The following is a 25,402-nucleotide window of genomic DNA, read 5'->3' as shown; positions in this document are numbered from 1 at the left end:
TAGAACGAGCCAAAATGTTCCTCTCACCCATAGCCTCCTGACTTTACGGCAGTAAAGATATTCACAGGTGAAAAAATGATTTTTCATCTCCGTTTCTAATTTTCCTCTTAATGACAGCTAGGTGATTTCTTTTTATAGTTAATAATTAAATTTAGGCTTACTGTTAGGCATTATGTAGCAAGTGGAAGCTGCTAACTGTTTGCTAATTACTCTGCTAGTTACTGAACTGGACCTCTTTACAGTTTTTGTGGTGCTGGTGCCTTCTGGACCATTTTTAATGGAGTTAGCTAACAAATAGTGTGGTTTGCCATGTGGCACAGCCCATTCAAAAAGTCCATACTCTGTTTTTGGTATTTGAAGCTCTAGTATTTTACTGAGTTACTTAGCCTTGCTAGCCAAACTTGCTAGCATTAGCGGAAAACTTTACACCATCTTTTCTAAACATGGTCACTTCTGGCAAGTTTGCCATTATGTTAAATTTGAGATTTTAAATCACACTTTACAAAGCAATGTGTGATGCCATAGTATCTTTTATTTAGCCTAGTCTATTATTCATACATAGAGTGGTTGAAAATATATGCTAAAAAAACAAAAAACAAAATAAAGTGCATTACCATTTATTACTATTTGAAATGTAATTAGTTTTCTATTGTATATTTATGGATTTTTTTAACAATGCATTGAATTTTACAATTTATGGAAATTCCCATAAACTTCTGCAAAAAGTAGACAATGTACTGGCAAAAAATTTGGAGGCGATTTTACATGTTTTGTGGATTTATTGTTTAAATGTCTATACTTTTACTAAAATTTGCACACCACAGTAGTATAGCTCTTTGGAAGTCATGTTCATACATATACATTTATGCAATTAAATGTTTTAGAGATTTCAAATGTTTATAGTAAAATACACATTTGGTAAAAAACTCCAACTCACAATTGTATGAAGTGTGACCACTTTTTGTGACCAAAAAGAAACAAAGTTACAGAATAGAGAAATACAGAAAGTGTCATTTTGGTCAGTTAAATAACATATACGATCAATGTAGGAAGTGTGTGTGTAGATTTATGTTTCAGAAACATCACAAGAATTTTTTTTTCAAAGTGGATGCAGAGTACAGGGTTTGTCAGTCTTTGATCGTGTGTTTGATGTATTGCTGCCCACATATAGAAGCATGTTTTGTGTGGGCAATGCATGCCACTGAAGTTCTCTATCTCCTTGTCTCTCTGACTAGGGCATTATTCCATGTGGTGGCGCTCAGAAATTTGCATACACAATGATTTGAGGCCTATCTCGGTGGCCGTGCCCGATGCACGGACTGAAATAAACTCAGCAGGTGACAGGCAAACATATGCCTCGAATGCCATGGGGTCCCGAAGCCGGATCATCTCCAAAGGCTAACTGGCAGGTCTAAGTAGAGACGGCATTAATACATATTATTCACAAAGAGCATGATTGAACAGAAAAATGTGCCCGGCGTGTACCCAGCTGCTTTGTTGGCACACAGCTCAGCCTCTGCCTGGGTTTCAAGACTGAGCTTGGATTTAGCCATGCATTCACTGAATTCCCCATGCAGCTCTTATTCATTCATTCAAGCACAGGCAGGGCTATACCAACAAACTGGTGTCTGTGAGTGTGAGAAAGACTGTGCTCATATGTGCCAGTTCCTGAATGGGTGTGTAAATCACAGCAAATTTAGATTTTTGACAAGTATGTACCGTAAATATTTGCTGTTCACAAATGTGATTGACGTGATTTAAAAGCGCCGTTCTAAGAGGGTATTTATTAAATTTGTAAAGCACAGAGATGGCTGCATTGTGGCAGCTAAACAAAACGATTTTCCTGGCAACATCAAGCTTCTTTTACCCTAACATGCCTAATATTTCTGCTCTTCGCAGTAAGCCGGCTTACAGCATTCATTTTCTTTCCTTCAGATTCATATTGACATTTCTTGGCTGACGCGAAGATCGAACACATGCTTCCCGTTTGCAGCCACAGCAAGAAGTAATTAATTGATGTGCTCATCTTCTGATTACATACATCAACATGTATGGATACATTTTTCCAAAGCTTGCCACCCAGTCAATAGGAGGTCACAGGTGCATCTGTACTTACAGATGTCTTCCAACTGTGGGTGCGATGGCTATATCTAGAGATATGACGCCCTCTAGAGGGAAACATTTGGAGGTTTTACATGCCGAGACTTGCTGGTGTGAGAGCTGCCTTTCTCTAGAGGAGAAGCTCATAAAAATGAGAAACACACAATTTCCTCACTAATTATTAAAATTGTGGTTGAGTTTAAACATTTACAATTGTGAGCGAATTGCTGCAAATTCAGTGACAGAAAACCGTTAGAAGCAGTTTAATCTACAAAATTACAGGAATACTAACATCTAAGTTTTCAAAAAGCAAAACTATATGATGCTGAAAATCTGTCACTGTATTGTATATTACATATAATTATTCAAACTGATGCACTGATACAAGTTATCCTATAACAGGAGGGATAAGCTGGATATGGACTGTGTAACATCCTTTCACTTCACATTTCTCTGAAAGAGAAAACAATAAAGGTGTTTATGTATTACAACAGATCATAGCAGGTATAATTCATAATTGAACAGAATATTAATAGTGTCATTGGAGCCAAACAATATGAAAATATAACAGAAAACATGAGTCTGACTGGATTTCATACTCACAATCGATATAGGACTTGCATTCACCGTTTTTCGGATTTTCGAAAAAAAGCCGACTGCAAAAGAATTAGGTGAATTGCTGCATTATTACATTTGCTCACTGGGACGTCAGTGTACAGTATTTTCTTTGTTTCAAGCAGAATAATCAACAGATGCGATTAAATGATATATTAATGCAGCTGAGCCAAACTGTCCTACTGCAAGTGAGGTAAACGCACCTGCTGTCCTTTAAGCGGCTTGCTGTAAAAATCAGACTCCGCTGGTTGGTTTCCTCTTTGACTTCCATTCACCGCAACACCTGGGGGAGAAATTATCCAATATGCACTGCTGAACAGAGAATCGTTCGGTAAAAGAAAATAAAGGACTCTCATTTAGCGCTGGTGAAACTCACTAGATCAAAACACTAGGCACTGGGGATTTGATTAAATAACACTTCCCGGAGGATTAATTTCCCAGCACTGCGACTGGAGCTCGAGAAACTACAAAGGCATGCAAACACTGGTTTCCTCTGCGCGCGCTGAGATAAGTTTTTAAAGACTTACTTGCCGTGTGATGAACGATGTTGATTTTATCTGTAGGGAGAGAAGACTTTTTAAGCCATTTACAGTATACAGTTTAATACACTCATTTGTATCGGGGTTATTTAGTCCATATACTTATTATTTTAAAGAAAACCAAAAAGTCTCTGCGATGACAGCACAGTTTAGCCCACATAGCAGAATATTTACCATAGACGCTGTCATCTGCCTCTCTGTTGTTTATGATAGTGGCTCTCAGATGGCTCAGCTTCTGCTGTAGAGACAAAGATCAGTGCTTCAGTATTAGACTGACTGTACAGAAGGCATCCAGGTCTTTATACATTCTGAGATTTCCATGATGGATCCGTGTTATGTTTACACTGGCTAAGACAAAGAAAAGAGCGCGTTTCGCAGTCTCGTCATAAATCTTTCGGTGCTTTCGTGGAGGTCCAGTGGAAAACATACTGCAAATATAGTCCAAGTATGCAACAACAGAGCAGAACAAAAGGGCGGAGGTAGTTTTACTGACGATATTAGTCTGCAGACCAATAAATCTGCTCTCTCTACTGCAATGCATTTCAGAGAGCAATATACTTTTTACTCTTTTTTTACATTTATATCCTGGGAGGTTAAGTTTAAAGTGAAGTTTAGAAATTTAGCCTTTCCTGCATTGTTAGCGATTACAGCACCACATTTCTTAGCTTGCAAAACAGGCGACATTGGAACCACCAAAATGCATGGCTCAGGGCTTAAAAATAGGACTTTACAAACGATGTTGATGTTAAGGTGCTACCTCGATCATTTATCACAAAGTCTGTTCTAAGATGTGAAAACTAGTAGGAGTTAGATCTGAAATTCCCAGATGAAAGCTCCTCATATTCAAATTTGTGTAGCAGAACTGGTGACTCTTTAGTTGGACTTTGATACAGTGCGAATCCTGTGGCTGTACTGATTCTTCTCCTCGAGTCTTACATTTTGCAGGTATTGTGACTTGACTTCAGTGTTAGGCAGGAAACAAATTCCTTTAGCTTCTACAAAGGCATCTACCGCTGTTTTACAACCTCATAACCTGTCTGTGTAACGCACAGCAGTGCACCGTAGACCAGACCTTAGAACTTGCCTCAACAGGAAAAGCACAGGTGTTACTAATAACATTAAAAATGTGTCTCAAAAATGAGACGGTGAGCCAACAAAACCGGGACCCTGAAATGAAAGCAGGTACATGGAATTAGCGCATCATCTGTTTTATTATTTCCTACTCTGACGTGCCAGAAAGTATTAGGCGAAAAAGGTTTGTTAAGGCAGATGGAGCCCGAGCACTTCATTGTAAATTAACATTTATATTAACTGCAGCCTGATGAAATTTACAGTACTGTGCAAAAGTCTCAAACCACCCTTCATGTCTTTATATTTTGCAGCAATTTATTCAAAAATCTGAAAACATAACTGGAAAGTGTATAAGGAGTTTGTGCAGTTCTAATGAGCTCGAAAGTGAGTATTTAGCACGACCACCTTTATTTTCCTACACACACACACAACTCTCTGAGGCAAGCTGTCTTGTCAATAATCCTTTATTTATCCATGTAAAAATCTCATTGAGATTCAAATCTAATTTCCAAGAGAGACCTGGCATCATGGCAGCAAAAGTCAAAACACAAACACACTAGTAATTTCTTTAAGGAACATATAAGGGTTAAGTAGTTATCAGGAATAGTTCTTCAGGCTTCTCGAAGGACATTCAAAGCTCCTCTTTGGATGTTTTCTGCCTTTTGTTCTGTTCTCTGGCTCGATGATCCCACATTGCTTCAGTAATGTTGAGGTCAGGATTCTGGGGAGGCCAATACATGACTGATTATGTTCCATTATTTGTGTTTTCCTTTATCCAGTTATGCTTTTACTTTATTATCAGGGTGTTTGGGATCACTGTCATGCTAAAAAATTAAGCCTTTTTCAATCAGACACTTTTCAGATTGAATTGTATGGCGGATCAAAATCTGATGGTACTTTTCTATGTTCATAATTCCACTCATTTTTACAAGATCCCCAACACCATTGAAATGCAGACCCAAACCATGACAGAGCCTCCACCCTGTTTTACAGATGGCTGTAGACTCTCACAGTTTGGATTCATTACTCTATAAGATGTCTTGCCACTGATTTTAAGTCCAAATTGGGATACCATCTCTTCCTGTTTCCCTTCCTTTAATAAAACTCCTTGACAGCTACCCTTCCACTGAGACCATTTCTAAGGTATCAGTGAACAGTTGATGGATCAGTGGAAGGTCCAGATGCATCTCATGACCTGTGTTAGGTCTTTGGTGGATTATTTTTTTCCTATTTCTTAAGGACTTGACTTTCTGTACTGCTCACTTTCTGTAGATAGTGTCACTTCTTCTTTTTTCCCCCACTTCTCCAGTTTTTTTAAGTCTTTTATGGAGGGACGGCACATCAAGCCAAGGTATGCCAAGTTTACGGCTGATACCTCTTTGGGAATCACCTTGTTGGTGGAAAACTACATTACTTTCCTACCCTGGTGTCCTAGTGTTGCACAGTTACCTGATAATGAACGGATACACCTTCCCATCATTCCCCTATCTGGAACTTAACAGCAAGTAACTTGTGTTGTGCTTCAACAACAACATAAGACCCCAATGCAGGGTAGTTTGCCGAAAGCTGTAGATTTGACAGACTTATTTTTTAAGGCACAACAGCTAAAACCACCCAGTACATGTGATATGTGCCGTTTGGTGTTTGAAGAATGTGTGCGTAGAGGCTCCTCGAGTTGCAGATGTAGAAAAAATAGAGTAACTACAGGAAAAAACTACAGCGAAATATTGTAAACATCATTTCTGCTACTTTTTGGTGCGTAACAATACTAGAAAACAGTACCATGTCAAAATTTACATGCTACACAAATAAGTGTACAACAAGAGTGTGATACAAGACGTGTCTGAAATGAGGAAAACTGTTAATTTGATTTAAAGTGAGCTGCTGAAAATAAGAAATCCTCCTCTTCAAATGTGAGTTTGTCATATTTTTGGCCCCTCTGGGTTCCTGTACAATTCATAACAGAAACCCTATTTTGAATCAGCGATTGTTCACTTTCTTTTTTCTTGCCTACAGAGATCTTCAAAACCCGAGGGACTGTTTTCTTTATTGTGACACATGGTTCCCCAGATGCATACAACACTTGCCTGATTATTCAGTATTTGTATTGTGTTCAGGTTTGGACCTGCTTGCTTCTTTCAGATCCCTTCATGTGAGTTCGGTCAGAGCGTGCAGCGATCCTACCTGCTGCTTTGCATCCAAGTCTTTCTGAACATGTTGCCAGTCGCTGAAGAGCTCGAGAGCCTCGTCCACAGTAAGTGAGCCCGCCTTCACCTGCTGCTGGAACTCAATGAGCTGCTGAAGCCCGTCTATCTGGTTTGGCACAAAGGTGTCGTAGGTGGTAGAGGCGCTGCCTTCTCGCCCGCGTGCTGCTGTAAACGACAAGCCCGTAAAAACAATAAGCAGGAATTTTTCAACATGTTTACTCCTGTAGATTATAAAATAATCATAATGCAAGTCCTAAAATATCCATCCATAAATTAAATAGCTGATTTCTAGTTGGGAGAAGATAGAAGGAAGAAAAGCCCGAGTGTAATATCAAAGCAGCTGGTATCCATAGTCGGGTAATGTGAGTTCGCCCAGCACATCTGTGATGTCTGTGAGTCACGGAGATCGTAAGTAATTTTCGTGGTGAGTGTGATGATCTGTGGACCTGTCATTCAGTGTCACTAATGGAACAGAGAGGCAGACAAATGGCTTCATCTCTCTGTAGGTGCTCACTATTGCAGTTCATCCTTTTTTTTTTAAAACTTCTTGGCATGTGGCTGTGCTTAAATCATTTTATTGCCTTTTTTACTGCCTGTGTACCCATTACACTGCTGCTTTAATTACTGCCTTCCCCATGCTGATTACTGGAATATTAATCAGTTTAACAGAACACTACAAATTATTTCATAGCGTCTCCATTAACTTATATCATCCAGCAGGTAATTTTAATAGACAACAAAAAAATAGAGGAAAGTATTTATCCAAAAATGATTGGCACAGTCTAATCTAAAGTGACGATACCAGTCGTAGCCAAAGAGGGAAATACAAGCAACTGTTTAAAAGACATCGCAAGCAGGAAAAAAGCATTCACTGCTTATTCTAGCTGCAGGGCTTGTTTGTTTCAAAGTTAATGAACCGCGACTGTCTCTGTCCCAAACAGAGCAAAGAGTAAAAAGGCAAAACATATCAAAGCTACTTGCATTAGTATGCAGGCGACTGCTTAGTCAAGCCTGAGAATAAAACCCTGATATATCTTCAGGATTATCTCGGCATGGGTCTGGAGACTGCAGATTTTTAACAGAAAGTCTGCTTTACTGAGGGCATGAAGTTTGAAAGATGCAGATGTTTGGATATCTCAGTGGTCAAAGCTTGGATTTAAAGCAGCACACAGGCAGAAATAAGGGAACGCTATCGGAAGAATGTCTTTATGCAGTAGTAGTTAATGGAGTTCTAGCTCTAGTTCAGGGGTCTGCAAGCTGGCTCGCGTGCCCTTCAGCTGTGGCTCATGTGAGCTTTGAACAAAAAATATTATAAACTATATGAATAGGAAAAAAGATTACATCTGTCATCCATCTGGCTGTCTAGCGGCTAAAGTGGCTCTTTTGATGTTGGAGGTTGCCGACCTCTGGTCCAGTTTATACACACACAGCCCCCAAGCCACTTTGTTGGTCCGCTTGTTCAACTGTTCATTAGTGCAACTAATTTAAGAGTCCAACCCAGTACCTAATAAAGTGTGTATGCATTTAAATGATACCAACTGAAGGGCAAATTGTATATGATGAAACAGGATTAGCACTGTTTTTTGTAAAGAATCACAAACGACTGGTTAGCACTGGTTCCCTAGTAATGTTACATAAGTTACAAATATTCAAGTAAAGTCCACGTACCTTAAATATTGTACTAAATGACTGTTGTACGCATTGATCACATGTTACTTATTACTCTTATTACTATATATTACTCAACACCTACCTTGTTTAGAGGGAAGTGAGTAGAGATCTCCATCGCCTGGTGTTTTCTTCCTCTGGAACACTGTTGATACACAACAGTTTTATGTAACATTGTGCTAATAATGTGGTAAATATCTCTGTAATTTTCCACTAATTATCTTATTAGATAATACTACTAGAATGACGAAAACCAGATCTGAATCTAATTTCTAATTTGCGCCTGCATTTTAACTGTCCTGCCACACGATGGAGCCATGATCTAAATTTCAAAGCACCCTGCTTGTGGCTTGTTCGTAGCTTTAGTTAAAAAAAACCACCCAGCACTGTTTCAGAAATGACAAATGAAATGACATCTGAATATATGTTTAAAAATCTCGAAATAAGAAATGCAGGATCTTGGCTCTTTGCAAAGAGACACAGTTGAGCTCTGAATTGAGTTAGACACTCTGAATGATGCTTTTGGTTTCCTGTCAGCGCTCTGAATGAAAGACTACACTGTTTTAGCTGTCAGAGGCGGGGGAGCTGCGGCCGTGTGACCAACGCTGGATTTCAAATGCAGCATCCACACCCTGGAAGATAATCCCAGCCTCTGACTCCGTCCTCTGTGACAGCATCTCCTCTTTTCCACTTCATGCTCAAACACGACCTCTCTTTCCTGCCTCGCTTATAATACAAGCCCGGCTTTGTGGCTTCATTCGGCCTCGGAGTGTCCATGTATGTTGCATGTGCGGAACTGCCTGCCCATGGGATTGAATTTCATTCACGTTTTCGGCCTCACTGAGCCCGAGACGTCGCAGCTAACAAAAGAAGACTCCTCAGTGTTTCCACTTGTGCCGTGTTCTCCAATAACTGGCTGGTTGCCTAATCCTCCACCGAGCCTCATCTCTGCCCTCACATCTTTGACTGCGGTGGTGGGAGTTAGGGGCAAAATGTGATCCTTGTGTGGTTTGAAGCTCCTCTGTCTCAATAGATGGAAACCTCAAAATCCCTCTCCTTTCTCTTGTGCGCTCTGGGGACAAGGACGATGGAAAACATGTGTAATGACTTATTCTGGCTGACTTGGCCTTGGTCTGGCCAAGATTGGTTGCAGATGGCAGCCCGGTAGTTCCCTCTCTATTACTGAGAGGATGGTTGGGGTGCAGAGAACTCAGTGGTGCACTCAATTCCTTGTTTTGCTTCGTAAATCCCACCGGGAACGGGGTCGGCCCAGTAGATACAAGCAAGCTCAATAAAGAAAAGAAAGAGGGGGGCTATTTACTGAGCCGCTCTAATTAATTTTGTGCATTTTGAATGCACGTGAATGCGAGAGGCAGGCGTAATATTGTCTGCGGTAATAATTAATTGCGGCCCCACGTGTTCATTTTTGCATTTGCGAGACGGAAAAAAGAGAAGCCACAGCTGTTTTAATGATTTATAAGCCTTAATAATACCAGTCACTTTTGGATGTTTCATCTTCATGAAATATTCACACAGCTGTAATTGAACAGTTAGGGACTGCAGGCTCTCAACGCAGGCAAATGGGTCTTTCTCCAGACTCGCTCGTGTTTGTTTTGTGACGGGGAGCGACTATGTTCTTGCGGTTTCTGAAATCAAAACAAACTGCATCACAAAGCAAGCCCTCTTTTCTCTATTCAGCGCTCTGCTGATGGTGGCGATGCACATTCCAGGCCCTTCCTCCCCCCATCCTGCATAACTCAGAACCAGAATCATCACTATTGTATCTGTCTGAATGAGTGATGCAAGAAAAGAGTCTCAAGTTACCTTGAGTGATGTAAGGGGTTTTGCTGTCCATCAACTGGGTGCCTTCAGGCCGGGGTGTGGGTGCTGGTGGGCGGTTGGCAATGACCACCGCTTTTGCTTTAGCTGAGTTCAGGATGGTGTCGTATTCACCATTCACCCCCAGCGGTGCGTAGAGATCTTCATCCTCCCCCTCTTTTTCCTCCACCTGTTGCGGTTTCTGTGTGTCTGTGATGGAAAGATTCCCTGAAACACAGAGTGTTTACTGCACTAAAGCCTCAGAATCATAATGGATGCTGCACATGCCGTTTTTTTGTTTTGGCTTTTTTTTTGGCCACTTGTCATTTCACAGCTGATCAGAAGCAATGCTACACGATGTCCCCATCATCGAGGGGAAACCACTCAGTGGTCGGAAATGAAAGGAAACACAGCGTAATCATATGCCGGGGGACATAAAACAATTCCATTACTGGCTTTCCCTCTGCCCTCCCTCCACTTCCCATCAGTTGCTCACTCACCTGCATTGCACATCATTTCGTACACGCTGGCGTCGTCATTGTCCCCGCCTGAGCCGAACATATTCTGCAACAACAACAGAACACCGAGATGCATTTCATGCGCCTGTCCAGGAGGCAATTTTAAAGGATATTTGTCATGCATTGTGATACAGTGCAGCAAAATGTGAGTTTGGTAAAAAAAAAAAAAAAAAAAAAAAAGTGGATTACTCCTTGGCTCGCCCTCCCTACTTTGCCCGCCGGCTCTTTTTCTCACCTGCGTTCTTAGGCTTAGAAATTGAAAGCTCAGAGCACAGATGACGCTCCACACACCACCACAGGCTGATATCTTCTTCCGTGCATGATTTGATATTCAGCATTTCATGTCAGCTGTGACAAATGTCCAGATTATTAATCGAGCTTTCTCACAGCATCTGTTAGGATTTGTGGAAAAGCAATTTCAGGGGGCTATAATGTGAATTACAGAGGTGTGCTTGTTACCCCGCCTGGTGGCTAACAGAAATCCGTTTTCTCTCTGACAACAAAAGCCGCAGTAGACTAGGCCTCTTCGCTAATAGCACGCTGAGGGACAGACAGGGGTATGATCAGGGTAATTATGAAATCAGACTATCTTCCCCTTTCAGTCTAAACATATCATTTAGTGAGCAATTCAAGACCCCTTTGCTCCATATCAGACCGCATCTATAATTAGGATGAGAAACAGATAATGATTTGCTGCCATATTTCAACTTCTGATAGACATGCACATTCTGATATGACTAACAGAAAAAAAAAAACCCAATACCACTACATTTTTAAATAAAAAAAAGCTTTTACTGTTTTGTGGCTTTTGCAGCTATTTGATTACGGCAAAAAAAGAGTGAATATGCAATAATATCTATTGATTGCACCTGACCCCGCTGCCGCTTTAAGAGGATACGTTTCGAATGCAGCAATGTAAATCTGCAGAATGCATGAGATACAGCTCATTTGGATCAAAACATCCACCATATAACCCGCCCTGCTGTGTGTGCCGTTCCCAAGCAACACAGCAAATCATGACTCAATTAGAATATTGCACTGTTCCGAGTACTGCAAATTACACATTGGCTGCCATGAATGCATTACTTAACAGTAGAGGTTCATAACAAGCCCAACAGGTGGAAGGGACGGGTTAATTACCACCACTCGATCATTGAATTTTAATAGTCAGATGCTGTGCCGAAGCACAGTGTGGTATTTTCAGGGGTAATTCTGGACCGAGGAGGGGTATTTGTTTACTAACCACAAATGCTAAATCATTTTAAAGATGCTTGAAACTGCAGAAGCCCCACTCATTCCAGACAAATTCAATATCAACCTCCGCAGTGCAGACAGTATACATCTAACATGGGATAAGGGCCGTAAATCTGCCTTTAACGGCTGAAATGGCCAATTCACGAGCTTGCTCTCCGCTCGGCTCTCAGCTTTAGCGTGTTAGCTATCTTTTTGCATACTGGTGTCAGGATGGGAGTGTTTGATGTGTGGCAGATTGCAAAGTGTAAAACTGAACATCACACAAGTGCTGTGCAGTTAGAAATCTGTCCAACTTGTTGTTTTTTTTGGCATAGAACAGCTAGTTGAGCTGGCGAATAAATACTTCACACTTCTGTATAGCTAATTTTGCTCAGGAATGTGTTACCTTCGCACTTTTCTTTTCACACAAAGCCAAACATGTATTATTGAAGGCTAACACAGCAAGCATAAATCAGTTGTGCTTACATCAATCTGCTGTCAGTGGCAACGCTAAGATGTCGGTTACATGTTTACCATAGTTGACCTATTCTTATATTAAATAACAAACAACTGGGAATAATGTTCCAGAGGGAGAAGGGTTTTTTTTAAACCAACATTTTACTGTAAAGAAAATGCCTACTTTGATATATCAATAATGAGTGACTGCCCCAACACTGAATTAAGCTAGCACTAGCTTATGTTAACGAAAGCGTGTATCAGACAGATGCTGATAGTGACATTTTCCAATGGCTCATCGTATGTGTTACTTTGTCCTAAATGAGGCTATTAATTATTTGTTCATTGATTTCCATGGAAATCTCACACGGCATACAGTTAGCATCTCAGTGTTTACCTGAAACGCCGCTAAAAAATGTGTAAAGCTGCACGTGGGTGTTCAGATGAACTCGTTTTCTGTTAGTTAGAGGACATGTGGACTAAGGAGCAGTGAGAAGAAAAGACTATGCAAAGTAAAAGCTTGACTATAGTTGTAATATTCACTGAAAACATTATACAACGTTAACACTTTAGAACTTTTATGTTACTATCAACATAAATTGACAGTAACATAAGCATTATTGCACAAAAACCCATCCATTCATCTACTTTCTTCCACTTACCCAATTCAGGGTTGTGGCGATTCACGCTCACATTCACAGCTATGGGCAATTTAGACTCACCAGCCCAACAGGTGGAAGCCCAGTTAACCTAACCCCACTAACTTCATGTTTTTGGACTGCGGGAGGAAGCCAGAGTACCCAGAGAGAACCCACACAGACACACGGAGAACGTGCAAACTCCACACAGAAGGACCTGAGCCACATGGTGGATTCAAACTCAGGAAGTTCTTGCTGTGAGGCAACAGTGCTGACCACCAAACCACATTAATAACCCCATATCATAAATACAGTTTGAGTAAGTTTGAATTTAGTTGTGATTTCACTGTGTAGAGATCTGTTTCCACAGACGTGCATTCGAAATCCCAGCTCCTCCTGAGGAGTGTAGAGGTGCTTCAGTGGATAGCCACTGCCATATCTACGTGTATATGTCTCTATTAATATTTATCATACTATGCTGAATAACATCGTCATGCTAACATTTGCTAATTAGAAACAAAGTCGAGAGATTCATCATGTAGGACTGTGAGATAAAACAACAACAACCTAATCTATTTCACTAGAAACTTTGTCCAGCTGATTGAACGATGTACGAATTCAGGGTATTGCTAAATTCAGGCTTCAGCTTCTTCAACCTGTTAATATCTGCAAAAGCTTTTGATGGAGCTCCATCCAGTAGCTGAGATATTTCAAGCATTTCTAAACCAGCTCTGCTAGTCTGGATGAATAAGGGCTAAAAGTGCTTGGTGCAATGCAATGGACATGCAACATATAGTCTGGTAATGAGTGCTAAAACAGCGTTTTACTTGAGGAATATACAAATGTTACGCAAATCTCTGGAGCTGACGCATATTACCGTGCAGTTACTAATAAACCGAACACCTTATGCAAAATATGGTCAGTTGATATAACAAATCTCACGACCAGAGTCTAGGACGTAACCTAATTTGGATTTTGTGAATTTGAATGGGTGGATACACGAACAACACATAAAAAGTTCTTTGTAGCCTTCGGGTGGTGCAGTTGCTAGCTGATTTGTATTTATCGAGTTGTGCTCTGCACTCAGAGCGCACACAGTGAAATCTTGTAGTATGAGCACAGAGTCCATTGAAATGCCAAGTGACACTCAGCCAGATTTGTGACCCAGTTCTGAAATATTAAATAAGGAATATGCTGGCTTGTGTTAGTAATTGAGTGAGCACATTGCAGTCTGAGGACATAAACATTGTTGATACCAGCGGAGCATTTTCTATATTTGTATTCTAGTTATGCTCTCCCTGAATAATTCAGCTTTCCCCTCTGGAGCAGTTCGCAGCTAATTAACAAAGAAGTGTGGTGCCGGGGCAGACTAGTGGATCTGACGCAGGCGCTGTGAGTGATTCGGCCCGTCTATGAAGCAGGGGGCCAATCCATCTAGGATTTATTGACAGAGTGCTGCTACCCTGACGCCCAAATCACTGATGCATCATGGGTTGATTAATTGGAGGTGGTGGGGGGAAACGCTGCAGATGATTTAATGAACCGAGGACAAAAAAAAAAGGAACAAAACCCACAACACAATCATGGCTCTCATAATTTCTCCTCCAGGCCACATGCAAGCACAGTATGTGTTGTTCTTAGCTGTCAAGATGAATACCCTCCAATAAAAACTGCCAAGAAATAACACTTTCATCTGTGTGCTGTATCTGATGTCTGTTAGGTTGTAGCTATAGACTCCTTTTTGATAGACCTCCGTATGACTCGACCGCTCCCCTGTCAGTTCCGCTCCAACGACTTATTGTACGCTCACAGCGAGCACTCGCTAGACCACTCTGATCGAACCTCGCTCACTCTGCAGTCACTCTCAATTAGCAGCGTTGCTAGGGGGATAAATACATTTGCAACAGCTGTTGGAGTGCCAGGGTTTTCTATAGGTTAGCCCGAGGCATTAATAAAGCAAAAATGTGTTTGGCATCATAGGGAAAGATGAGGGGAAATCGACATTTTCTGATTGAGCATTAAGTCACAGTATGTCTGAAACAACCTGATTGTAATTTGTCTGATTGGCTGCTGTAGCTTTTATTTTTTCCTCTGTTTCTTTTGTTCTTTGTCTTCTGTGCCTCTCTGTCTGCGTCTCTTACCTCCTCTTTTATTTTGAAGTACATTTTCCATGTTTTTCATTCCTGTCGTTGTTCTTTTGTTTGTTATATCTGTGCTTCATTCCTCTTCCCCACAGAGTCTATTTAGTTTATGCTGTCACATGAAGCTGGTTATCTGCTTGATAAGTTAACCCAGAATTTATCAGTCTAGCTATGAGTGTGTTCACATAAAAAGCTGTGACATCTGACCACTCACAAACGGATAAGTCTGCTGGCAGCATAACTGTTTTTCCATCACAGTAATATTTGCAGACTCTCCTACTATCGACACATGTAAGTCTTTCAGCCACGCCGATCCTATTTTCCAGACAACTGCCTGGTCAGTAGGCGGTGGTTTTGTATCTGTTGATCTCTGGAACATAACCTGTTCTGGAGCAGGTGATCTCTGCAATCTCTTAAGAGGTTAACAATACTGAAAATACACGGTTAACCCTGAAGTTACCTGAATAAGCCCAAATCCTGCTTCGCAACCGAAGCCTCTGTTCATCATCTTCTCTTAAGCTGATTTTTTTTTAATTCCTTTTGTGGGGATTTTTGTGTTTTTCAATTCAATTTTATTTATACAGCACCAAATCACAACAACAGTTGCCTCAAGGCGCTTTATATTGTAAGGTAGACCTATATATAATAATACATACGGAGAAAAAAACAATAATCATATGACCCCCATGAGCAAGCACTTTGGCGACAGTGGGAAGGAAAAACTCCCTTTTAACAGGAAGAGACCTCCGGCAGAACCAAACTCAGGGAGGGGAGGGGCCATCTGCTGTGAGCGCTTGGGATGAGAGAAGGAAGACAGGATAAAATACATGCTGTTGAACGTCCTGTCTCCTTCCCCTCACCCGCAGTGCCGCCCTTAACTAATCCTGGTTCTGTTCAACTTGTCTTCCTGTTAAAATTGAGTTTTTCCTTTCCACTGTTGCCAAGTGCTTGCTCAAAGGTTTTTATTTTTGATTGTTGGGATTTCCTCTGTATTATTGTGGGGTCTTTACCTTTACTATACAAAGGGCTTGGTGTGATTTGACGCTATATATCCATAAATGTTGATGTTTCTATTCAGGTTTTGAGGTGTCTCTCTCTGAAACACTATTTGTTTTCATAAGAATGAGTGTACATCTGTGGACATGTGTGGAAAACATACTTATCCTTACTGATACAAAATAACACTTTTATGTATAATAACTTTTGTTTGCATTGTAGCAAAACCTTTTATTGTGATTATTTGCTTTTCTTCAGTGAGGTTAACAGCTAGCTAGAGTGAACATGTGCGGGTTTTTCATTTCATATTTTGTGGGGAAAAAAAGATGGAAAAAAGCCAAATGTTAATCTTTCAGCTTTAGAGCTGCAGGTAGGAAGATTTGGTAACCTCACTTAAGAAGCTCATGAGCAATTAAACCTTGCTCACTACCTCACAACAGTGTACCAAAGATGTACCGCTCCTGCTAAAATGAATACACTGAAATGCTTTTGAGGTGTACTGACAGCAGATGTGCAATGTTGTGTAATATTTGTATCAGCATTTGCATTACACTGAAAAAAAGGACCTGCTGACCTGGCTGTAACACTGGGTGCGTGTTTTTGTTTTGGTTTTTTTGTCTTGTTTTTTTTTTTAAATATATATATAAATAATGTCCTCACGGCCTAATGAAATTAGTATCGGAAAGAACATTATGATCCCACAGGTTTATCAAATAAAGTGAGGTACGTGCACGCAAGGAATCTATTAAATCTGGATTACCTCTAATTAGCGCGTGAGAGGCTAACCTGCGGCTCAGGCGCGAGTGCGTCTGCACAGCGAAGTGGAAGGTTGAGCAGGAAGATGATCCCCGCATTAACATGACAAAATGGCAGCTGTTACGCAAGGAAATTTTTAACATTAGCGGCCGCATTAATTGTCTGAATGTATGCAGACGACCTGAGCTTGGAGCCATTGTGCACGCATGAACAAACACGTCTTTCTAATCTCTGTGGGGGTGTTCCATTAGGAACCTCACAGGCCAGATATATTGAAGATGAGAGGAGGGAGCCCACCATCCATCTGCTAACTGAGTCATGATCTGGATATAAAGACACAAGTTAGGAGGGAGTGTGTTCGCCCCTCCTCGCTTTCAATCCTTCCTATTCTCTCCATTCCTTTCATTATTGATAAGGGACCAGTCACTTATTGTCCTGCTGCCGTACTCATTTCAGTAAGAGCATTCCTAAGTGCTGCGCTGCTTGCCCCGGCTGTTAGATCTCAAGAACAAACGTGTATCTTGCTATTTTCCTCAACTGTCAGCAAGTAACTGCAATTCAGCTTACCTAAAATGACATCCAAGCAGCTCTGTAACAATGATTAATGGATTCACAGCTTTTTATTAAACTTAGAAATCACTGAGCCTGAAAGCTACAATCAGATATTATGATTTTTCTAATAATGTCTTATGAATGTCTTGCACCTATGGAGGGTTAATAAGCCAGAAACATGATCTAACTTGTTGCAAGGATCAATTCCACATGGAATAAGTGTCAATATGAGCTCAGAAGATGAAACACACACAGCGAGAGTGAAAGAACGTTTATAAGGACGTAGTTACCAGCATCTCTTTCAGTATGACGTGAACCTCTGTGTGGCCGTGACTCTTGGCAATCTGAACGGGAGTCTGTCCGTGACGATTGGCCGTGCGGAGTGTTCTTACAGCACCTGGACACTGCAGGAGCAGGCTGGAGACATTTCTGAAGCCGTACCGAGCGGCGAAGTGGAGGAGCGAGGGCACCTCTGCACGGTGGAGCTCTGCAGGGGATGTTTGAGAGTTTAGGTCTTGGAAAGGAATTTCCATCCATTACATTAAGGCTGAAATTGAAAATGAGCTGCTGTATCACGTAATAGCAGCAGATACCTCTGCCTTGTGATAACTTGACGGCGATCTAGTGCAATGTGGGTAATCTAACACATCCAGGAGCGTCAAAGAAAGACAGCTTGGAGGTACTTATTGACCTGTTTGTCATGGCAACATTTCCCTGTGCCCTTTTCAACAGAGTTAAGAATCAATCTCAGTGGCTGATGAAGCCATCAATCTGCCACATAATGAGCCAAGTAATAATGGAAGGCTTTTTTTCCCCTTTCAAAGTGGATACTGCGCTTGATGCAAGTGGGACCTATTTCAGCTGTGTGCATTATGTTGAATTCACGTCATTGCTTCAAGACATGGTCAGGAAAGAGAGAGTTAAGTAGGCATTATACTGCAGCGAGGCGTTAGCAATGCAGCAGCTAATATAAATGGCATGATCTGACACTTTCTGTTGTCCTAACCTGCCGCAGCTTGTATCAGTTACACGTTAGACGTGTTGATTTGTAGCTTCTGTCTGAAGGGAAAATGTTTTCCACACAATTAGGGATCGTGTAACTACTGTGGTTTGGACTGTGGATCTTCTGACAATCAAACAAGAGTTTTGTTTTATATATTTTATATACCAGGTTGGGTTTTTCTCTCATTGTGATTACTCAGCAGATGCTTTTTAATGTAAAATTCAGAGTAAGCAATCCGCCATGGAGAGCTGTACCTCTTTCAGGTGCGTTTTCACACTGCAGTCCTTGAAAGCCTCCCGTGGGCATGTTCTCCAACAGCATGGAGGCCAGTTTCTGATCCAGCGTGTCCACAGAGGACACCTGAAAAGCCTGAAATGCAAACACAGTCTAGTGAGTAATGGCTATAAAGAAAAGCTTGCAGCCTTTTCTCTTAATGACCAGGCTGGAGGCCTTTTATTAGTTTTATTTGATGACCAAATTAAACATATAGATTAAAAAAAAGTACAATGGAACTGTTGTTGATGTTATACTGAATTTACAGTAGAGAGACCATAAAAATGCCAGGTTGAATTTTAACCACACACACATCAGAGGCGTGTCCGGGCCTTTAGTTTGAGATTGTCTTGGCAAATTCTTCTGCTGGCATGCCTCGAGTGTGCCTCTTCAGCAAAAGGGAGCTAATCAAATCAAGTGTTCATGGCTCCAAGACAGCTGAAACCTGCTGTCCTTTAATTTCAGAAAGGAGACGGTGAATGGTTGTTCATAAAACACCAGAAGAAATATGCTGATTCAATCTAATGGATGTTTTCCCACATCTTTGTGCTTTTAGGCCGTGTTCTGAGGTAGTGACTGACTAATTTCGATGAGTGAGTTGCATAATCGTGAGTCACTAAGTAGCATTGCGCAGTACCTCAGAAGAGTTACTTCTATTGTTAAGGGGGAGTCTGGAACAGCAGTTAAAAGTGCTCTAAACATGAGTAACTTAATGATTGACTGCAGGTATTTAAATATATTTGCAAGTCCCACTGCTCTTTCTGTGCACACATATACTGTGAGGTATGAGGCAGTCTTTAGTACAATTATTTAATACAAAAAACAAATGTTTTCTTGTTATAATGGCTCCTCAATTTAATTGTCCACCTCTATAAAAATAGTTGGAAAACAGACTCTAAAGAAAGGATGCGGAAATAGAAACAGCAGATATCATTGATGTATGTATAATGAGGAAAAATTCCCAGTTCAGCACTGATCCTTTCTGGCGGAAGTAGTGGAATTTCCCATTGTAAAACTTAGATAAGGCATTTATTCTTTATTCTTTACCCAAATATCATTTATGGCTTTACCTGACACATGAAATCTACAGGGTCTGTTACCCTCGACAGCAGACAGGCGATTTCCTCGATGTTGTTGTAGTACTGCAGCTGTGCATCATTCAGCGGCACTCCACCGCTGTAGACAGTCACTCTTACATTTCCTGCTGGAAAATCTTCAGTAAAAACACACAGATAACACACAGGCATGGTCAGAGAAGATACTGAGATTTTTGTGTGTGACGAAGTTGTTATCGCGTGCCAAGAAGTTACTTTAGCAAACAGCCTATTGTCTTGGTTCAACTATTTAGTCCTTTGTATACAAAGATAAATGACTCATTCAAAGAAGATCACTTCGTAGGACTTTAGAGGCTTCACACAAGACAGAATAAAGCTTCATTAATCATACAGTCATCACAGTATTTTTTTGTTTTGTTCACCTGGGGCGCTGACACATAGGATCCGTTCATTCCAGCGGAGAGGCTTCACTCTTAGCGTCCGACTCTTACCCGTAAACTCAACTTCAGTGTCAGAGCCAGCCACCTCATTTTTCAGGAGAATGAACACTTCCATAGAACTCTACCAAACAGACAGTACACATGTTACATGTGCTTTGTGAGAAAAAAAAAAGACTTACTAATGACTAGATGAGCTTCTCACCCCACAGGGAACTCTGGAAGGAACGACCATAATGCTGGATCTGGCGCTGTCAGCTCCAGACAACTGCATCTGCACCCCCTTCAGCTCTGATGCTGATGGTTTGTGTGTCATGGGGTTCATATTTGCTGCTGAGGCTGAAAAAGATAGACACTCAATAACATGCTGAACTATGCACTGAGAATTTCTACAAAACACATTTTTCAAATAGCAGTAGCTATCTGAAACATGTGTTTTAGTTACTGGAAGATCCCAGATGGTTGTTCTGCCACTTTGGCACAAGCTATAATATCTTGCCGACAGTCAAAGGCATTGTCAAGGTTTTCGACAGCGTTATGCAGCCACTGGTGGTCACCAGAGAATTAGTTCCTGTAGCATCAGAATAAGATTCTCGCAGTCGATTTTTGTGGAAATGTCTAAGCACGTACCTATACTGACTCTGTACAGCACCACAGTGGATCTCTCAATATGTGAACTCTCAATATGAGGTCTGCTGGTCATACTGTTTTTCTTTGTTTCTTTGTTTCTTCAACCATCGTTCCTACATCTGCTTCACATTTGATAATCAGGTGCTGGAGATAGCAAGGCAGAAGGCTGCAGCAGTTCACATTGTCACCATCATGCTCCCGACTCTTAAAAACCTTGCCACCTTGGAAACACTCATCTGCTGCCTTTAGAAACCTCCTGCCAAGCTTGCCTACTCATCGGTTCTCACTAACCCACTAACTAACCTGCTCACCAGCCAAACCACAATCTGCCTATTGGTCTCGCTAACACTGGGTTTGCCACCAGCTGCCCACAGACCCTCCTGTCTGGCAGAGCCCCCAATGTGTGACACTGTTGTGCAGCAGAACCTCCCCATGTCCAACCCAGTAATGTCCAACCCAGTCTTCTAGTCTTCCTAGAAGACTAGTGGACATCGCAGCAAATTGCTGAGAATGCTGAAAGAAACTGTAAATAAACCCAAGAGCTATATTTCAGATTCTATGTGCCTCAGTTAGCATGCTAAATGTTAAAGGTCATGACGGTCCAATTACAAAAAAAACTGAACAAATGTGATTTGTTTGGAGGGGTGGTTTGGAGAAAGGCTCTTGTCTCTAAAGGAACATGACAGCAACGCTTATGTTTACAAAGTTGCATCTGAAAAAAACAAAAGATTTCTGGAATAAGGTCCTTTGAACAGATGAGACCGACGTGGAGATGTTTGATCATAATGTGTAGCGTCATGTTTGGAGAAAACCAAGTGTATCAACACCTCATGCTAACTGTCAAGCACATTAGTGGAGGGGTAATGGTTTGGGCTTATTTTGCAGCCATGGGATCTGGGCAACATGAACTCATTGAGTTGACCATGAACTTCTCTGTATACCAAAATATTACTTAAATATGAGGCCATCTGTCATGCAGCTAAACTGTCTGAAACTGAGCTATACAACAGGATAATGATCCCCAGCAGAGCAGCAGAATAGTTGATAAAGAAAAGGATCTAGCTGCTGGGCCAAGTCACACTCCAGACTTCAACCTGATTGAAATGCTGAGTCCTTAAGAGAGCTGTGCGTAAACAAATGCCCACAAACCACAATGAACTGAAGCAACATTATAAAGAAGAGGGTGCCAAAATTCCTCTGTGATGATGTGAGAGACTGAAAAATACATACAGCAAACAGTTAATACTGCTGCTAAAGTGGTAGTGCTAAAAGCTGTTGAATCGTCGGGTGTAATTTTAAGACCTGGTGAGAACTTAATGTTGATTTGCTGTCATGTCCTAACATGTAAAACCTGGAAAAACTGGCAGAGGCTGTACATTGGCTGTATGGCTGCCAGGGGAATGAAGGCAATAGTGTTTACTGACGATATGACTGCTGACAAAAGTAGCAGGATTTGTTAAGTGTACAGGGTTATGCTCTCTGCTCAGATTCAGCCGGATGGCTTATGACCTAAAGAGATACTGCAAAGGTTTTCTCATGGCAAAGAAATTGACTGTTCTTCAATTATCAGGTCAGTTGCCTGATCTCAGCCCAATACAGCATGCTTTCCAGTTACTGAAGACAACACTAAAGGTAGAGGCCCAACAACAAGCAGCAGCAGAAGGTGGCAGCAGTAAAAATCTCAAGGGCAGAAACTCATATTTGGTAAGATCCATGGGTTTTAATCATCAGGTTTTCATTGACTGCAAAAGATTTTAATTGAAGTATTAAAAACAGTTCTTACATTTAAAATGACATTAGTCTGTCCAACTAAAAAATTGGAGCCTTTATATAAAACGGCTGTAATTCCTAAACAATCAGCTTATGTTAAACCCCTTGATTTCAAGCTTCATGATGTTCTCTTGTCATTTACTTACCTAACCTAACGTGGTAAATAGAGTTTTTAATTTGATGATTTCTCATGTGTTTCAAATAAAAAATCTAAGCTCTCCTTTTTATTGGAAACAGCCTGACGCTGATGCTTGTAGGTACAGAAACCAGTAAAGAAGTGCACTTACTTTACGTGGGCTACGCACTCAAACTCATCAAACACCCACATGTCTGTTGCATGTGTCAACAAACAAACAGCTTCATCCTGCATTAATAGTGAAGGTGCTTCTGGGTTAAAGTGTAACTGTTTATAGGCTCCCGCTCTGAACCACTTCTCTGTACCGCTGCAATGAAGCATTGCTGTAAGTGCTATTGAATTTGCATGGCTCACAATGAGTAATCAGTGGTGTCTGAATTTGCATCAAATGTTCCTCCTGCTCCCACACCTGTTTAAATAGAAGCCCACTCCTCCGCTTTATGGTTTTATACAAATAGTGTAATTAGGAAAAAAACGGGAAAGGAGGCAGAGGATAATTGGCGGGGCAAATGAGGACATGGTAGTGATACACGCAGTTTCACCAAAGATGTCTCTGCAGCTGCTCCTAACAAATATTGGATCTTCAAAATGCACAATTCTCATGAAAAAAACTGAGTAAACAGGTTTCGAAGCTGCTGCTCGGGCATTCTAGCAAATAACGAGCGCTCGTCTCTCCTCGCATTTATTACAAGGGAACAGCAAGGACATTTGTCCTAAAGGAAGGGCAGGTTGAAAAAGCTGTTCCGGGTTTTCAAGGCTGAGATCAGCACTGTGCCAAAAAACATGTTTTTAACTGTCTGTTTTTAACCGTAATGCATTGAGATGTTTTGTGTTAGGAGTGTTTGGATTGGAATAACAGTTGGAATGATGTTGAGCTCAATCACAAAATATGAGATGTTACAGAGTTGCGGGGAAACTCAGGTAGTATTCACACCTGACTGGTTCATGAAATAAGATCAGAGACCTCATGGGTGGGGCGGGGAGCCGGGGGGGGCAATGATGGAAGATACTAATAGTTCAGTTTTACTCATTATCCACTCTGCAGGAAGTGGTTGATTTATTTTTACCCATTCTTTTGCACTTTAGCCAATATTAGCATCCCTAAAGTCCTATAATCTTCTACCAGGCTAAAGACAATGGTACTAACACAATATATGGTCAGTGATTTTAAAAAGAAATAAGCCGCTTCCATACCTTTTCTCACAGTGTCCATCACAGTGGACAGGTACTCAGACGCGTCTTGTTCACTAGAGATCTGCGTGCACTCATCACCGTTCAGAGGCACCAGCTCTAGCAGGGGGTTCAGGCTCTCCACCCCACAAAGCAGAACCACCACATGAGCCGCAGGACTCAACACGCGTCCCAGGAAGAAGCGTTTCGTCGGGCAAAGACCCTCCAGCAAGCCCTTGGAAAGGATTAGGAGCTTGCAGGTATACTGGACGAGCCTCAGGAAATCACCCTTCGGGGTGGTCGCTGCAGCAATGTCATAGCAGCAGATCCCGGCCTCTGAGATGGGACCAGTGAAAACTGACTGTAGGTAGGTAGCCCATTGCTTTGCCTCAGTGTCGTAGACGATCAGCAGATCCCCAGCTATATGAAGAAGAAACTTTATGGTTTCAGTATTTTATGAAACAACATAGCAAAATTATCTAGACTTTTCTGGAGCTGAGCCACATAGAGGTGAATTGCCAAACTAATCCCTGTTTATCTAAATACATAAAAACAAATGAAATACAGAAATTATTGATCTGGTGATGACAACAAAATCAATCAAAAAGCATTAACTACAAAAATCACATACTACACAATCATTTTTCACTATCCAAGATAAAATAGACGTAATAATGGGCTAATTAATAAATAATATGAAAAAGTAGCCTACCTGTGTGGCTCATGTCTGTGGTGCTGCTTGTGTGCAAGGCTGACTTCACAGTAACTGGATGGCTATTGTCAGGAGGCGTGCAGATAAGAGGCTGTTTCCGTGCCAAAGCAGACAAAGACTCAGCTATGATGACCAGGAAAAAGTTAGGCTTTGATGTTTTGCTTAAAATATACATAAATAAATAGCTTGATATACGCTATGAAGTTAGTGTAATTGAGAAGTTACACAACTTTTTACTTTTTGTCCTTTAACGTGATTGGAAATTCCCCAACAGACCATAAGGGATAAGGACATCAGAGGTTTAGTTTTGCTCTTAAAATGATGCTGACACCATAAAAGCTGGCGTGTTGTGCGTAAAAGGGAGTTATAAATTTATAGTCATAAAATACGATGCTGTGATAAGGCAACGCTGAGGTAATGGAGTAAACATTAGCTAAAGAGAGCGGCACATTAAGATGAAGAAGATTATTGTCAGTGTTTGATTACATCTTTCATGCTAAAAAATCTAATTTGTGTGGAGCATTTTTGAGTGTCACCTTATCACGTTATATCGTAGAGATGCCAAATACGCCAAAATAATGAAAAAAATCACATATAGCCAGCTTAGTTTTTATGGTATCCCTTATAAAGACAAAGTAGGCATTCAGGTAAGCGAAAGAGAAAAACAGAAACCAACAAAAGGTCATCGTCAAGCAGAGCTTGAGTCACAGACTTGACCGGAGTTTAATTAAGCCGGGGCACAAAACAAAGTGTTAGAACCCGAGGCGTGTTAAAATTAATGATCTGATGTGAATGCCTCCCGTACAGCCAGAAGTTTAAAAAAAGAAAAGGATTGTCTGACCTACCAGGCACAAAGCTTCTCATTGAGAGAAATGTAAAAGTTAGGGCTTCATTAACTGCCTCCACCT

At 41.0% G+C, this 25,402-nt stretch overlaps 1 protein-coding gene across 1 annotated transcript; it reads right to left on the bottom strand.

The window, feature by feature from the left end:
• Positions 1-661: 661 nt before the first annotated feature.
• Positions 662-25,402, bottom strand: LOC116317881 (B-cell scaffold protein with ankyrin repeats). Its single transcript, XM_039609447.1, has 17 exons — positions 25,340-25,402; positions 24,495-24,585; positions 23,807-24,202; positions 20,282-20,415; positions 20,062-20,200; positions 19,655-19,797; positions 18,566-18,680; positions 17,599-17,795; positions 10,519-10,582; positions 10,025-10,246; positions 8,286-8,345; positions 6,510-6,697; positions 3,429-3,492; positions 3,243-3,272; positions 2,919-2,998; positions 2,704-2,756; positions 662-2,553 (listed from the first exon to the last, which is right to left on the bottom strand). The coding sequence occupies exons 2-16, from the start codon at positions 24,505-24,507 to the stop codon at positions 2,724-2,726; spliced, it is 1,878 nt and encodes a 625-aa protein (XP_039465381.1). The 5' UTR covers positions 24,508-24,585; positions 25,340-25,402; the 3' UTR covers positions 662-2,553; positions 2,704-2,723.

The sequence above is a fragment of the Oreochromis aureus genome, linkage group 3 (assembly GCF_013358895.1).
Source record: "Oreochromis aureus strain Israel breed Guangdong linkage group 3, ZZ_aureus, whole genome shotgun sequence".
Classification (NCBI taxonomy): domain Eukaryota; kingdom Metazoa; phylum Chordata; class Actinopteri; order Cichliformes; family Cichlidae; genus Oreochromis; species Oreochromis aureus.
The sequence above is the reverse complement of the archived record's forward strand: the minus strand, read 5'-3'. Positions and strand labels throughout refer to the sequence as shown.